The sequence below is a fragment of the Meleagris gallopavo genome, chromosome 6 (assembly GCF_905368555.1).
Source record: "Meleagris gallopavo chromosome 6, MGAL_WU_HG_1.1, whole genome shotgun sequence".
Taxonomy (NCBI): Eukaryota; Metazoa; Chordata; class Aves; order Galliformes; family Phasianidae; genus Meleagris; species Meleagris gallopavo.
The window spans coordinates 17,867,817-17,886,085 of NC_139409.1; the positions used below are offsets into that span (position 1 = coordinate 17,867,817).

Here is an 18,269-nt window from a genome sequence, read left to right on the forward strand (position 1 = left end):
TATGTGTCACTTGGAAGAGGAAGAGAAGCAGAAAGGGGATGGGTCATACTTCCATACAAGGAATACCCCATCAGTCTGGGGCTTCCCTGAAAGGAGACAGAAAAAGAATATGACAAGGGTCTATAAAACCACAAGTGGTACTGAAAATAAAATAACTGGTCTTTGTCACTTCCCTTGACTTAGCAACTGCCACGTGCCATCAAATAAAACTGTGATTTAAAGGACTTACAATCTGCATACTACTGTTACACATCATACTGATCAGCTGTGAAATGTCTTGCTACGGACACCAACACTCCAAAAGAAATGGACAAATTAAGTGTGTAACAGAGACGTTTAAAACACACCTGATAGATACAACATGTTGTGTTCTTTGAAAACACAAAAATACCATCACTGGTTCAAGAAGTCCCAAAGCATACATACCTGTAGGTTGGGAACATATTCTGAGAAAGCATGCAAGAAATTTCCCAAGAACCAAGTTCATACTGACAAAGAGAGCATGATCCTCTTCTCTTGCTACCACATACTGACACTTCCAATTTATGCAGAAGATACAGGACAGAACCACACCAACAATGTCGCATTTGTGGTACTGCTAAAAACTTTAATTCCTTATTTATTGTAAATGAGACTGGAAAACCCAACATTACTCCCTTAGCAACTGTACCAACAAGCATAACTAAATAATTTTAGATATCTCCAAATAAAAATATAAAACCTAAAACGGAAATTTCAAGAAGCAATGAGCTCCAAAAAAATCAAATAAACTGTAACAAGTAAGTAAAAGGGAGAAGGAGAAAGAACATGCACAAAAGAATCTCAAATCACACAGAGAAGGTAGGGTTAAAAGATGGGGAAAAATAAAGACAAATGCACCACATACAACTATCGCTGTTGTTAGTAACACTTAAAAACAACACGAGTTTGACTCATGGACTATTCTGTCATAGATAGATGGATAGGCAGATAGATAGATGAATGGATATTATAGTGCCCCAGAGTTCTTAAAGACAAGATAATGCCACTAAATAAGAGCCATAAGATTAGGCTATTTTCAGGGACAGCTGTACAGCTGACTTAAGACAGCTTACGTACAGGCTACTGCTAGAAGAATGGTCCTGTTCATTCCCTGACATCAGCACTGTCAGCTGGATCGGGAAACTGATTTAATTTAACTGAAAATGAACACAGGAAACGAAGTTGTAAACACCAATGTCACCACAAAGAAGGAGGCAGCAGTGCACAGTAAGGACCCTACCTGCAGCATCAGTGTCTTACTGCAGATTAAGAAAATCATGGAACCCTAGACTAAAAGCTCAGCAGACAAAACATTAAGATTCCAAATGTAAAAGAAAATATAGCACCTTCAATATCCAAAACAAAACATGTTTCTTCACATTAGTAAAAAGCAAATACCCAGAAGACTGTTCAAAAAAAAAAAAAAAGTTATCATTAACACCAGCAGACCACGTATGAGTTATCTGCACACTACAGCAAAAATTGCATTGGCTTTCTGGTCAGTGTTGGTGGAAAAGTTTTAAAAATCAAGTTTTAACCTGAGATGCCCAGGACATGACCTCTTAGAGTACTACCCTGACTCTGAAATTCTTCTGGCACAATCCCTTATATTAAGCATATTTTGAAAGAAAAGCTTCAGATTAACAATGTAGGTTTCCATGACATAACACCAGTTGGAGTTCATTTTTCCAACGTTCACACCCTTCTGTAAACCCGCTACTAAAAGTACAGTTGGTCCATAAAGTCAGATTTGCTGTATTCACCCTACGGACAATATCTATTACTGAGGGAGATTCCCAGACAGTAAAACACAAATCCTCAAGACTTCTCTGCTATCAGCTTTTCACTGATAAAAATCACCGGTCATGAAAATTAAAGAAGGGACAATACCATTTGTCCAGTGTAACACCTTTGCTATTTGAACTTAAGTAATTTCAATCAGATAAAGCAATTCACTTTCAGACAGAAATTCATAATTACAAAGAGTACAGTTGCAAGAGAGAATCTAAAGGGTGATCAGATATTTGATGCAAACTGCCAAAATACACTCTCAAGACTTTCTGAAAATTCTTCAAAATTACCATACAGAATAGCAAGGCATTCCCAAACACTACTTTAAATACAAAAGCGGAAAACCCTTCAGCTACCTCACGCTTCAGTTGCCATTCTGAAGAAATTAATTCAATGCTGCTGCATATTAACCTGTTTGAGAGGCTTAGTTCTAAGGCTAAAATACTGCGCTGGCACTTATTAAGGTAGTTTCACTGACACACTAACTTAATACAATCTCCTAACACGAACGACACAAAATTCTCTAACATGTTTGAGATAAGCAGACACTAGAACGGTGAATACCAGAAGGTATGTTATACATTATTGTCAAACATACTGATTAGAAAGGGAAAGAGGAGTCCAGCCCAAACACAAGCAGGCTCTGGCTCGTGCAATTCAACCGTAAAATGAACAGCAAAGCCACAGCAACAACAATGCTAAACTGAGATTAAGATAAAAATTAGGCAGAATACTATGTAAGCAGCACAAAATCTCCAGAAAACAATTAACATAGACTGTCCAAATGATATCTGCAGTCCTGATCGTCCTTCTTCCTCTCACGAGAGAGAGGTCGCAGTCTCAAAATGACTGGGCTATTTACAAATAGATGATGGACAGGAATTTAGAAGTATCTAATACAGATAGAAGACGACAATCCAGAAGTGACTGGAAAAAGATTTCATTCACATCACCCAACTATTAGCAAAAAAACAAGCAAGGCATGGTATTCTGTGGAGATTTCTTTTAGCAGTTCTACTTGGCAGGAGCAGAACTGATGATAACCTGAACGATACAATTAGAAAGATGCAAGGGACAGGTAATTGCTACTACAACTTTTCAGCTCTAGCTTCTTTGTTACTGAGCCTATTAGTAAACCAAACATGAAAGAGCTACCTTTGAAAATGCACCAACGCATTCAGTCTGGCTATAGACATAAAAATTAACTTTCTCCCATGAATGATGCACTTTGAATAGCTTTCTATAAATGTTCGAACTCCAACTAAATACATATAAAATTTATCTGTTTCCCTTGTAAATTCTTGTGTTAAAATGCAGTTTATCCTTTACTGTAACTTTAATCTACAAGTAAATCTAAGAATAATAATTGATGTTCTCAAACTTAAAGTCATCCTAATCTGGACTACTGCAAAATATTTATCACCTTCCAAGCCAGCTAGAGTGATAAACCAGTTGCTAGTTTTCACTGTTATTAGGATCCCTACGTATTCTTTCCACAGTCTTATTTCCCTCATACAGAATAAGAGAGTTCACAAATAGTAAGAATAAAACTTACCCCCATTATCTGTTCTCTTTAAAGCACCATCCTTATGAGGGCATAATTCACATCTCTAGGGAAAAAAAGCAAAAATAAAATAAAAAAATGGAATGATCACAGAAGCATTACAAAAGAAACCATACAAACCAAATCTATTAGGTGTCAGTAAAAAAGTAACCACTCTATAAAAGTGAATGGGCGTATTTTTCCTTAACCCTTACTGTTGTATTAAAGCTAGTTTGTCAGAAACAAAGCCACCTCCTTTGGATCTTGAAACCACAATTTATTTAAGCTATTCACAATTCTACCTCCAAGTTTTAATCCCTGGATTCCACAGCATGGAATTCTGGATACGTGTCACCAAGAATGGGGCAGACTTCCTTGACAAGAAAATCGGGCGCAGACCAAAGACTCCCTACTGTAAGCCCTTCTCCTTGGATCTTTGTACTCACCAAAATGGTCAATCACAGAGATGTGCCTCAGATATAATTAGTGCAGAGAACAGCTATAATAAGAACTGGTTTCATAGTCCCTGCTGACTCACACTTATTCCAATAAGCCAAAAACAACTTCGTTTTCTGTTTCGTGAACTGGTCAAAAGTCAACTCATCCCTGAAATTCCTAAAGACTGCGTGTCTTGAAACATGCAGCTGGGCATCCTTTTCTTTTGACATATCAGAATCACAGAAGTGCAGTCTTTCTACTACAACTGTTTCTATCAACTTCCTAACATCAAGCTTAGCACTAAGTTTCCCACAATAGAGTCAGTAAATTCCAAATCAGTCCAGAGACTATAGAAACTGAACAGGTTTGACACACAATCCATTTAACTAGTTCAGATGATGTCAAAGGGAGTACTGATGCAGGAGAACCTATACCCAGACATCATTTTATTGCAATCTTTATGTATTCCCAAATTAGTAACAACCCAAACCGTACCAGTCTTACAAGCTTTTTAAGAAACCCAGTAACAGTCAGATCTTCAGATGCATCCTTTTATCACACCCTTCAAATGGAGACAGACATCTAGCATCAGTATGGATCTTCTGTTTCCCAAGCTGCACAGTTCTCTGTTATCAGCTAACTGCTAAGTTAGCAGATAAAGGAGCCTACAATGCTCTATGTGCCTCAAAAACAGTTTGTGCAGACTTGGGGACTTCCTGAAACTAATACAGATGAAGTATATCTTCAGGACTACGCAACCTGTAACAAAACTGGTATTAGCAGCAAAGAGGCTTAAAGGTAAAACAGAAAAGTTTTTGAATTACTTTTGCTGAGTAAATTGGTATAGGCAGATGCACACAAGAAAAAGTATCTTTAGGATTCCTCCTTCCTGTCTTTCGTTTCCCTTACTCTTCCCTCACATCAACCCATGAAAATGATCAGCAATTTATTAAAAGGCAATATTAAGTCTCCAGTGAAATTCAAAGGTCAAAGTGTCTGAAAACTTCCAACCTATTCTGTAAGCTGCCTCCACACTTGGAGCACTACACCACTTCTTTTTCAAGTCAAGATTACAACGACCTTCTTGCAACTGAAATGAATGATTGGTTCATTCCCTGTTCATGTCAGGGGGTTGAAACTAGATGATCCTTAAGGTCTCTTCCAACCTAAGCCCTTCTATGACTCCATTATTCCTTTCCAACAAAATCTTACATATGCAGTAAATGTGCTGTATCTTAACACTTCAGCTCTCCAAACACTACATGCAAGCTGCTGAGACACCCAGTAGCTGCAGGTTAATTTTAATGAATTCCATGTACACTGGATTAGAGCAAGCAAGAAGCCTGGTACATACTGACAGTAAAAGTGCAATAAAGTTTGTTTCTATCCCAAAGCCTATACAGCTTAAGAGCAGTGAGCTGAGATGATGTATCTAGCACGGAGACAACTGAAGCTATTAACATAGTTTCCCTTGCCCCACCTCCACAAGCCTGTGAAAATTTATCATATATTTTCACTAGTGGTAAAACCAGTTTAGGAGGTTCCCTTCTTTTACCCTTCACCACTCCCTTAGTAATCTCTCCTTCCATCACTCCCACAGCTGCTAAACTCTGCAAGGCTGCTCTTCAAACCAGATCAGTGAAATGGAGTGAAATAAACTTTTAATATTTTCTTACAGCATAATCCCACATTTAGTTACAACAGCAAAACAGAAGGCGGGGAATGGCAGCACTGCAACATAAATAAGAATGAATAAACTTCTTGAACAAACTTTACATAAGAGTAACAGAATAAAAAAATTAAGCACAATCACAGGATACTGAGTGACAAGGAATGGAATCAGTCATTTATGTGTAAGAGTTCAGTATGCTCCTTTATCTCTTCAGAGTTTAGTTTCAACTCATTTCTTTTTGTCTCAGATCCCCATAGGGCTCAGGTCTGTTAGATCTCCCCTCATTATTCCTCTGTAGCCATAGCTGCAACCAGTCAGGGAAGAATAAAGATAGAAGACAGAAAACTGATCTGGAGGAGGGAGCTTTGACATCGAAAGAAAACTGAAGTGTTGGGAATTCTGAAGAGTATCCTGCCATTGGCAGGGAGCAGAATGCCTGCACTCAGCTCTGGAGCTGGAGGTGGGATTCTGATGATATGTAGCATTTCTGGTGCTGTGAATTCTGGCTACCATCTGCAATAAAGTAGCATCATAATAAGCTAAAATACCACACAGTGACCCTTTGCCCTTTTTGCTCTAGGTTATGAATCTAACTGGTTCCCAGCCTACATGCTCTCATACATTATCTCCTCACTTTCAACATACACCACCATGCAGCAGAACCAGCGCCCTTGCCTGGTGGGCCCCATGTGCCTCATTCCCACTTGATTGAGACAAGTAAAGTAGCAGACCATTACATTTTTAACAAATATTTTACTACTACTTCTAAAATCTTAGAGCAATACTAGATAGAGCAACCATTTCAGATGGATCTCATGTCACAGACCTTCCTTTGCCTGACCCTTCACATGAAATCTCTGAAATTGTATACAGACTGGATGTAAGGAGAAAGGTGATGAAGCACTAGAACAGGTTGCCAGGAGAGGTGGTGGATGCTCTGTCCCTGGAGACATCCAAGGTCAGGCTGGACAGGGCTCTGAGCAACCAAATGCAGCTGAAGGTGTCCCTGTTCATTGCAGGGATGTTGGACTAGAGGGTCCCTTAAGGATCCCTTCCAATACAAATGATTTTATGCTTCTGTGTTTCAAAAAAAGCAATAACCAGCTGAGAATTTGCTAAGTGACTCAAAAAAAAAAAAAAAAAAAAAAAAAAAAAAAAAAACCTAGGTACTTTCAAAATGCTTAAACACATGTTGTTATAAAAGATTCTTTAGGAGAAAGGAAATAAAATAGCATCCATATGTACGTATTTCTAAAGTCCAGTTACTTTTAATTTCTTATTTGAATGTTTTCATCCAAAACCATGTCTCCTTCTTTAACTTATGGACAGACCTTAATGTTGAAGTGAACAACATATGAATCTCTCTACTAAATGCCACATCTGCATGACCTATAATATTCATGCACTGACAATGGCGAGGTTCTCTTCCCCAGTTGTGGGTCTCAGCCCTGGCAGAGGACTTCTGAGATCTATTGTTCATGGCACTACTAAATCTACTGGGAAAAAAAAGTACAGCAAAACCAGGGCAAACTCCTAAGACTGATCAACAATTCAGATAAACATCGGGTGTGACCATGCAAATGGAAATACCAGAAAGGCTGACTGTGATGCAAAGGAACAGCCACATCCTTTACTGTGTGCACAGCAGGGCATGAGTGCATGCGGTGCTGTACAACCAGTTGATTTAGATTTGAAGAAGAGGAGTGAAAAAAGGAGCATTACTGGCTTACAGAACGTAACATGCAGACCTCAGTTTTGAAGCTCCCTGGTGGAACAGACTTAAGTTCATGGATATCGCTCTTGTCTTAAACAAGTGAAAAATAATCAAGAAATAAATAACAGTAAAATAAAAAGAATGGAAGTGACCATTAAAGACATATGATAGGAAAAGTAAAGACAGAAAGACCAAAACAACACAAGCAAAGCAAGAGCTACATAAACTCAACTTCCTATACTGAATTACTCAGAATACAACTTGGCTCCACTGCATTAGGGTCCCAGGTTTTCACCCTCATTTTAGATAACTACTTCATTCCATTTTAACTAAGAATAACAACTGCCAAATCCATCAGTAGATATTACACAAATTAATTACTGGAGCCTTTTCGGTTAACTTAATTCCACAGATTTTTCAATCAGAAAAAAAGAGAGAAACTGATTTAGTCCAACAGACCAGCTTATTCATGTTGAAATGAAGAGACTTATAGACTAGACAGAATATATAAATAAGAACAAGACTATAAAAGAGAGAAGAATAGTAGAAATACAGACTTGTTTTCTTCCTTAAGGGTTCTGTTAATTTGAAGCAAGTTTCATAAGCATAATGTGGAGATATCCATTTTATATTTTATCTCGCTATAAGAAAAAAACAAACAAAACAAAATATGCAAGTAATTCACTGAATTGTAATCCACAGTAGGCCAATGGAGCCATTCACCTGAGTAATGACTGTCCAAGAAAGCCAAGTCCTACAGGACTGAATTCCCAGCATTCCCAGCACTGCAATAATGCAATAAATAGTGTGTCTCAGTATGACCCGTTAACCTAAATAACGCAAAAGATCTACAGCAGCTAAAATAGACTACAGTTCCTAGCTGTTAGCTGAGAAATTAGGCTGCAGTTCCAGCTGACTTCAATTCAGATTCACTTTAAGCTAACATAATTGCTGACTTCTGCCAAAAGAAGATCACTGGCCACCCCCTGCTGTGTACTTTTCTACTGTCTCCCTTGCTCTTGGAAGAGCAATCATTCGACCATATGGAAATCCTGATCAGCAAGCTAAAAATAAAATACTTTTTTGCTGCTTAGTTTTCAGTCAGATCACTTCGAGTCATCTCTCTGTAAGGCCATATGAACAATGCTAGATAATGAACATAACAGGAATGAAGATAGGGAGTAGGACAAGAATACAACCACACTCTACTAATAAATGCAAATTTCTTGGGCCAATATTATTCCCCAGCATACCTAGATTTCAAATTTTTGAACCAGCATCAGCCATGTGTGAACTGATTTACTTACAAGCTTAATTTCCATCTCAAACCATACTGTGTCCTGTCCTCTTCAAACAGAAGATGGAGTCTTAAGTTTTCTTACATTCCTTTTTTAAGCTTTTCTTTCACTATCTCTTCTCCTCATAATGTTTTGGCCCATTTGTATGACAGAAAAAAAAAAGTTAAAAAACAACAAGTGCCTTAAAATGAAAACACTAGACATAAGAAAAACCTGTAGATTCTCCCTTAAAAAAAAAAAAAAAAAAAAAAAAAAAAAAAAAAAACAATAATTTGGGATAAGGCAAGCATGGCTTCCTCTGTGAGCAGACACCATACTCTAAAAAGACTAGCATGAAAATAAAATAATCAAACAATAATCAAAACAACAGACAATTAGATTATACTTAACAGAAAACCTAACTTAAGCTAATCCAGAGGACACATGCCTGACAGCCCAAAGAGAAGTCAAGTTTTCCAGGATTAAACAAACAGAAGAAAAAAAAAAGTTACAGATATTTGCAGAGTGGGGCAAACCGGAATACTGGAAATTTAGATCCTGGCATATCAATAAATGAGATATCACATGTGGTTGGTATAAAAACACACCCAGAAACAGGTTGACTGACCATGTCTACATCTGCTGGTAATAACCTACTCCAGGGCTCAAAATTCAGTGACATTTCATTTTTCCATTCACCCCATTCAGACTATCTCATGAAACAAAACTGATATTGCCAACATACTAACCAGAGGAGACCAACCTAGCAGCTTTTGAAACCTCCAGAAAATCCAGCCCACTCAAATTCACAAGCATTCCCAAGGGCTGCAGAAATTATTGAACTTAGACCAAACTCAGCCTACCTTTTTACTCTGATGTTTTATTAATATTTTCGATCATTTTTCCTTAGAACTAATGAGGTACTTTCAAACCATCCATTACAGATTATTTCTGATTTTTCAAGCCCTTGCTTACTAGTACTTACTAAAGTCAAAATACCATCTTTTCCCTTTTCTTTTTCATTGTTCAGTAGAGCAAAAAGGATTAATTATACATAACCTCTTTTTCAAAAGCATCTATGGTAAGATATAGCCCAGCCAACATTGCTATCCATGTAACACAGATAGTCAATGCTATTATCTGCACAACATACAGTATTTATGCTATCTATGTAATGAATCTGACGGTCATATAACCAAATCCACATTTCTTTATTTATCAGTTTCTAAACTACAGCTCGATAGTAAGATACCTTATCAATAGTCTCAACCTGCAGTATTTCAGAATTATGACCTTTCTCATAAACCTACAGCATCCACCTTCCATATTTTTATCTTAAATGCCTCTATAAATAATAGCTTTCAACCATACAAGTATTTTAAGCAAAAGTCAGCACGGAGCTAACTACACAATTTTTCAAGCCAAGATATCTAAAAAGAGGCAAACAAAAACTACCGAAGTTCCATTGTTTCTAACCTATGATTCACATCAGGCTCCAGTATTTATATGCTGCAGTGAAGAACCAACAGGAACAAAAAGATCTTCTACTACCATGGGGAAAGCATTCACGAATCCCCAACTGGCTGACACCACTAATAGAGCAAACGAACGCATACTGTCACACTTCTCTTACAAAGTGCTATGTTCTGCAACTTGACAACTGAAGAAATTAAGTCATCTCCCTCTTCAAATAATCATTTCTCGATGCTGACAAATTTGCCAAATCTCTGCCCCATTTCTATTCAGTCATCTGTCCCAGGAGGAGGAGAAAACTTTTTTTTTTAAGCAGACAGTTGACAGGTAAGAGAAAAACAGACTGACTACCTGAAGTATTTGGGGCTTCATACCTGGATAAATTACAGAGACTCAATCTAGTTCGCTTTATCAAGAGATCAGATAAAGATACATGCAGATTCAGTTAGCTCTGTCAGAGACATCTACTACAGGTAATAAATTTACTGAATATGACAAGAAGATTAGAGGCACTCAGCATGCAAATCAGCATTCTTTCAAGACCATCCACTCAGTACACACTACAGGTGACAGTCGGTCAAACTTTAACTCAGTACACATAAGGTAACTACAAGAGATAACACGCAGCACAACTGACCATTAGTGATGACATCCAGCTCTACACAGCACGCATGGAGATGTGGTTACTCCGACCTCAGAAGTCCCACGTCATGTATTTCCCAGCACATATTTAAGACTACCGAGTCCTGATTCACAGGAACACAAACTATAAGCATACACAAAATTTAATATGCACACATTTACCCTTACTGGAAAGCATCAGAAGGCTATGACACGTTTGGCTGCATTTCCAACCAGCCACACAAGCTTTTGCTATCAGGCTGAAAGTATCCCAATTAAAGCAACAGCCAAAGAAAAACGAGTTTGCATTGGTTCTCTTCAGTGTCTTCCTGAAACATATTAGAGCTGGACCCTAAAAATTCAGAGGTATAAAATCCTATGTACATTTCAAGACCTCTGGCAGTTGAGAAGCTCTTTACAGAATATCTCTGCCAGTGATTTAACAAATTTTCATCAATTAAGGAAATGAAACTAATGGTCACAAAACATTTCTGTGTAAGCACTAGGCATTTCCAATGAAAGAAAATGTTTTGCTTTAGGCTCTATTCTCATTTTAGTTACTCATTTTGCCACAGAACATTTAGATCATTTCATGGCTGTCCAAGCTTTTTCCTTTCCTGGGCCACCCGCACCAAGTGAACAGTCGCCGTCTTGGGCCACGTGTAAAATCTACAGTATAGTTAACGTATGTAAGTAACAGAACTTTATGTATTTTTTATTAAAATATAAAAAACAGAAACAAAAACATAAAACTGGTGGGATATTTGACCCTGTTTTTATGAAACTAATGTGTCAATGTCTGGTTCGATTGAAGTAGTTGCAATTCTTAGTGAGTTCTCAAGGTGTTTCTCAGAGATTTTTGGCGAAATATTACTCTCCATCTTTGGCAATTATTGTTCACAAACACATGCACTGCCAAAAAGTGACTGCATTAATAAGGCGTGACTGTGAAGTGAAGGATATTTTTCTCTGGTAAGATAGGTCTCATGTAAGTCCGGTGAAGAGACACGACCAAAATTTCCTTGAGTTGAACATCTGATTGCAACTCCATACCTTCCACTTGAAAATTCATACGTAATGTACTTCGTTGACTGAAAACAGAATCACAAATATACCAAAATACTTATTTTTTTCTTTTAAAATCTTGAAACTCATTCCCAAATTTCTTCATTGAAACAGAAATCAAGGCTGCATATTTTTCACTGTTCACAGGACTGTATTTAGCCAATGCACCCAAATGCATGAAATTATTTGCCATACCTTGAGCTTGCCATAATTTAAGTTATTTCAAATGCTGTTATGGTTTGAAACATAGCACAGGTAATTTTCACCTTGAAGACACACACTCAATTCATTCAAACGGTCAAACCAACCAAAAATGTTAAACGTGAGAGCCACTTCTAATCTCCATGTCCTGGCACTGATTTTCCTTTTGATTCCAAAAAGGACTATATCTCACTTTGCAAATCATAGTATTTTACCCAACTTAGCCATCTTCCTTCAGAAAAGATGACCCCATCATCAGCATAGAATCATAAAATCACAGAATCATAGAATGTGGGTTGAAAAGGACCACAATGATCATCTAGTTTCAAGCCCCCTGCTACATGCAGGGTCACCAACCAGCAGACCAGGCCTCCCAGAGCCACATCCAGCCTGGCCTGGAATGCCTCCAGGGATCCACAACCTCCTTGAGCAACCTGTTCCAGTGCGTCACCACCCTCTGTGTGAAAAAGCATCTGTACTTTTAAGCAACCCTAGAATCAGCAATGATTCAATCCCTTGGACGTTATGAAATTCACAACTTTGATAACCATTTGCATGATATTATCCACTTTTAAAGCTTTCACACAAATTCTCTTGATGTCCAATGCAGTGATATTTCATCAAACTTGAACTGCCGACAGTAACTGCATCATTTTCTATTAATTTTATAAGTCCCTCTTTTTTACCAACCATCAGGGTACCATCAGTAGCTATACCAAATACGTTAACAAAAGTTAAAGAAAATCACTTTAAAGTATTTTTTTTTTTTACTGCTTCAAGCAAATCAGTAGATTTTGTTGTATCTTTAAATGACACCAAAGAAGCCATTTCTTCAGTGACACTGCATTTGTTATCAATATCTCTAAGGAAAATGGCAAGTTGAGAGTGCGGAGAAACCATCAGCATCTTCTGCCAATAGTACTACTAACTGTAACGACTAGACAACACAGGATCCTAAGCAACTTTGTCATCTTCTGAGACACAGTGCGATGAAGTTAAAGGTCTGTCATTATTATTTACACGAAAATAATCTGAACATATTATTCTCTCCTACTCAGGACGTGCAAGGCAAACAACAGCCACTGGTTTAATAGGAAAGAAACACACATCTCTCAATCCATATGGGTTCAGAATAAAAGCAGAAATGTCAAGTGCAATGCCTGTGTATCTTCAGACAGGCAGGTTACTCCACTTAGCCAACTATGAACAAACATTGGCTGACTTCTAGACGGAGAGAAAGCATGGGGAGATTAGAAGTAGTTTCCCATACTTACAAAAAAAAAAAATTCCGGTCATTTGTATTTTACAGTCCCTCCCCTTATTCAGAAGTTTACTATTTACTTTTGTGTAGAAAACACAAGTGACAAATAAAAGTAAGTAAATTTTTTCCATTCTATGCTCAAAACTAAAGCAACTTCTCTACTGCTTGTCAGTGTACTATTAAAGTATCTGTAATTATAGCCCAATAAAGTTGTGCTTTAATATTAATTATGGATGCATATAACAGAGCGTTCATTCCAAAATTTCTCTAAGAATTATTTCAAGGGGTACCTTAGAAATAACACACAGTAAATTAATCCTGGAATTAACTATTAGGGTTCCAGTATTTCGCATAGAAGGAAAAAAAAAGTGAAAGCAGCAAGTCATTACAAACCACTTTCTTCCTCTAAAATTAAGATTACTTCATCCTTATTGTGACCATATTTATCAACATGCATTCTATTTAACAGTTGCAGATCTAACAATCACATCAAAAAGACTCTCAGTATAGGCCAAGATTCCACTCCTGCAGCAGCAACTTATTGTGTCAAAACTGTCAGAGCCCTGATTACAAACCTACACTTTTCCAAAGCCTGCATTCTATTTTTTCCTCATTTACTTCCTCCTGTTCAGGCAAAATGCAAGCAACGCTATATGCATGGTTATTTTATACTATTTAAACGCTGGGGGGAAATCAGGGCTAAATTATGGATACATCATATAACCCTTATAAACAGCTCTTCAATAATGAACTTGCAGACAGACACGTGTGATGAAAGCTTTAAAAGAAAAAAAAAAAAGAGGAATCTGGAAAGGCAAACTACAAGCATTGCTAAACTACAGATTAAAATAAAATTATTCTCAAGTGTTCAGAGTTCAGATCATCTGTGCAGCAGATGCAGGAACAGCTCAGGTCTGGCAGGACTTAAAGCAGAAATCTATCACTACAAAAGTGCAACATACCTGAACTCGCACTGGAGGCAAACACTACAGCTGTGTTTCTGCAGTTTGTAACCCCTGACTATGAGGTACTGTATGATCTGAACTGACTGCACGGTCTATCTGTCTCCCAACAAATTCCAAGAAATACATGTAAGTGCCGAGACTCCAGCAACCCTTGACTCAGCTGACATCCAGACGAACACTACTCAAATGTGGCTAACTCCACAGGGAGTCACAGCCCTCTCCACACACTCCCCAGGACTCAAATCCAGGTGACTAACAAGGCCAGCCGCAGCATCACTCAAACATCAGGACTTCGTTGCAAGCCAATGTTGCACTTGACTTCATAAACCAACCTATCAAAAATAAACATTACAGAAATGCCAAGTGGAAAAAACCCCATCATCTTTAACAAGCTTACACAGTTTCAACCAAGTACAAACATTTTTTCAGATCCAACAACATGCTTACAATATACATACTGCAGTGGGGGGGAAAAAAAAAAAATCAACACTGTATTATTTTATTTCACTTGTTCTATTACAAGCAATCCAACTCCCACGTATGATATGAATTGTGCTTCCCGGAATTCCAAACTACCAAGATCTTCTTGTCTCTCTAAATCAAGTTGCATCCATGAGGACCCATGCAGCTAAAAGCCTGACCACACAAAAGCTAACTGTGCAAATGTCAGATGTCTCTGCGCTGCCTGGTATCTCTTGCACATGGATTATTCCAGCTCCCTCATGACAAGCACAAGGAAGAACAGCCTGTAGTAAAACATGCTGCCTACTTCTACTCCTGTAAATACTATAATTAAATCATTCTTGAAATAAGATTATCAAGAAAAATATCTTGAACATAATAGCGTGATGGGGAAAAAAGTTTTTTTCTGAACAGCTGTGCTATAAATTCTAAACTTAGCTTCTCTAGGCTCTCTTTGGACAGAAGCACTATCATGCTCTGAAGAACTTACACACATTAATCAGCTCCCCAAGTCAGAACCGAATGCCTTTAACATATTATTTCATAAGTACACATCCGTTCATGGAGCCTAATATTAATTTTTTCCTACAGCAACTTGTATCTGCCCAGTTTTTTTATTTAGAAGTTCTGAACACATCAAAAATGCACACAATGCAGTGCTATAACAGTCAACGCTGACATCAGCAAAACTGAAAGCAATTGCCACCTATCTTGAAGGGAGTCAACACACCATGAGTCAGTTAAGATAAGTCAGCTCACTTAGGAAAATCACATTTTTCAAGCAATAGTTAAAATATATATATATATATTTATTGTAAAAAAAAAAAAAAAAGAAAAAATGCATACTGGGATTACTTCTTATTTCATCTACTTCTTATGCACTGTATATGCATGATTATAAATCAAATAATTACCAGACATCTCAAAATGTCCATTAACAAGCTTCGGTTTACCAAAATTGCAGTTTCTCTCATGCACACAGAAATATGGCTCCAGAAGAGCCAAGACACAAGAGGGCTTTCAGCCACCACAATGTGCTTTCCAACAGCTGACCATCTAAACCCAGAATACTGGCAACAACCTCACTATCAAAACTATCAAAACCACAGAAATCCATCAGCCAGGAGGCTTGCACAGCCTACACAGCACCATCAGTTCCACTGACAAGCAGTATGTACCAGGTCAGCAGAGAAAAAAAAAGAATAAAAAGAAGGTAGACATCATAACGACTGAAAGTACACAGAAAACTCATTTCTGCTGTTAACCTCTCTGGTGATCCACCTACCTAAGTTACACACTCTTGAGCTAGTCTGCTTCATTCAGTTATTAAGCAAGTCTAACTTCAGTGCAAGCAACTAGCCCTTCTTTGTCTTGACTGCAGCTTAAAACAAACAATAAGAAATCTTTTGAGCACATCAGTATGGAAACATCTGCCTTGAGTGCAAGACTTGGGTCTTCTTAACAATTAAAAGTAAGCTGAAGCACATTCAATGTGATAGTTTCTGGTTTTTTTATCTACAAAGATAAAAATGCAAACAGAAAAACTAAGCTCCAGCCTCCTATAATGATGATGAAGGGGTTGCCTCTGTAACTGTGGTCCACCTTCCGTGTCTGATAAATGATAATGTTTTGGTTTCCGACCGAAGCCAGATTTTCAGTTCAGTTTCTGTACATTAAGGACTTCACCGAGACACCTCACAGACGAGCACCATGTTTGTAATTCACTAGCATACAAGTAGTTCTTAAAATTTTAACTATTATAAAGCTGTTTTGCCCCTCCTCCAAACATGGGGTCATTTAAGAACCACTTAAACCTATGCTGTATGACAAATAGGAGAGATTTCTTCTTTTCTTCTTTTAGAAGATTTCTTCTTTTATAAAACAAATCAGTTTTTTGAACTGTACAGTACACAGACACGAGGTGGAAACACAAACTGAATACAATGGGGAGAGAACTCAGTTAAGCTGACTGCTTAACAAGTTCCATCAGTGAAGAAGAACAGTGTAATGCCCATCAAAGCTATTTTCTTTGGTGAACTCCATAAACTATCAGGCAGCAGTAATACAACGCTTATTTCAGGAGTCAGTGCAGTTCTCCTTCATACACTGGGTCAGGAGAAGACAGGAATAACTACACTCTAAATCCTGATGAGAATTTCCTATCATGACCCAGAAAATCCTTCCTTCCAGCCACCATCTCTCTTCTCCCCTCCACAATTTTTCTTCTGTTGTCAAACTGAATAGATCAAATTCAGTAATATGGAAAAAAAAAAAAAAAAATTCCTCTTAAAACTTCACATTGCTGATGATCTTCCCAGGACAAGGAAAAAAATGAGCTTTTTTTATAAAGGGTGGTGGTTTCGATTTTCTGCTGACAAATATTTGGAGAGCACATTAATTCCAATCTGTTCTTGCTTCCACCAACAGATCTGCTCTGGAGGAGCAGGAAACACATTCTAGCACATTAGGAAATTACTACATGTGAGATGGGAAAAAGAAGATGAACAAGACTGTTCAACTCTATGCCAAAAATTCACACCCTGGGAAGTCTTCCTAACATTTTAATAGTACACTATATTAGAAAAGAAAATACAATACAGCAAGCAGTTCATGTAAACATCCTGCCAGCCACTGATGTAACTAAAAATTCAGTTTTACACTCATTGTTTGTCTTTAGCTTTGAAAACTAAAATTAGTTCACAATGACCCAAGGCACTGAACTATCCCGTGATTTTTATACAAAGAATTTATTTTTAAGAGGCAAAAAAACCAACTTCGTCTTTCAAAACATCCTCATTTTAGCTTTTGCTGGAAAACAAACTAGAAGTAGTGATAAGCATGATTCTCTCTTACTAAAAATGTCTGACATCACACAGCTTGAGTTAATAACATACAAGTAAAAAACAGAAAAGAATTGCATGTAATCACAAAAAAAAGTGGGTTGTAACTATTTCTTGGTTGGCTTTTTTTGCTCAGAAGGTTTACCTGAGTCCTCAATACTTACCGTTAATAAATAAGAGGACAGAAGAACACATTTCTTTATTTAGAAGTATTGTATGACAAAAGCCAATTCAAAGTAAACACTAGATTCTGAAATTTAGAACAATAACCATAAAAGTATTAAGCAGATAAATATATACAAGACCCCCACCACAGATAAGAAGAAAATAACCACACAAACAGCTGTTTAAAGAAAAAAAGAATGACCAATTAGAGATTGCTTTATAAAAAAGTCTTTCTGAATGGCATCTAGATAGAATTATGACAGAAAACAGAGCTATTTTCTACTGCCACTGAGGTACCTCAGCAGACAATGCCCACACCATCACTGTAAGTAGCAACATATAACAAAGCACCTACCACTCTGGCCGCTCTTTCCTGAGATTCACACTTTCTGCAGAACCAAGGTCCAGTGGGTACTTGAACAATTCCATAGCAAGCTGTTTTGAACAAGATACAATATGTCAGCAAATTTGCAGTATTTCTACAGCATAACACTATGCTTTTTTGTGAAATTCATACATCTCACATTAACGACCCAAATTCACACCTATGCACCGCACATGAAGTTCTACCACAATGGTACCAGACATCAAGAACAACTACCTTCCACTTCAACTTATGAAAAAAATGCTTGGTTCAATTAGTTTTTAAGTAATGTAACAATTCAAAAGCAGCAATACATTTTATATGCAGTATGTTTTGCTATTTATTTACCAGCAAAACGGGTGACATACCTTACAATAATAAGCGTTCATTTGTAGT

The 18,269-nt window shown here is 37.4% G+C and overlaps 1 protein-coding gene across 5 annotated transcripts in view; it reads right to left on the bottom strand.

The window, feature by feature from the left end:
- Window positions 1-18,269, bottom strand: part of MLLT10 (MLLT10 histone lysine methyltransferase DOT1L cofactor) — a 114,020-nt gene that overhangs the window by 91,187 nt on the left and 4,564 nt on the right. For 4 of the 5 annotated variants that reach the window (XM_085227286.1, XM_085227284.1, XM_085227285.1 and 1 more), the window contains exons 3-4: window positions 17,865-17,944; window positions 3,368-3,422 (exon numbers count right to left, since the gene is read on the bottom strand). In XM_085227286.1, the coding sequence (XP_085083412.1) occupies window positions 3,368-3,422; window positions 17,865-17,944 (135 nt within the window). Of the gene's footprint in view, window positions 1-3,367; window positions 3,423-17,864; window positions 17,945-18,269 lie in introns of those variants that run through there. The other variant, XM_085227288.1, reaches the window with a different exon arrangement.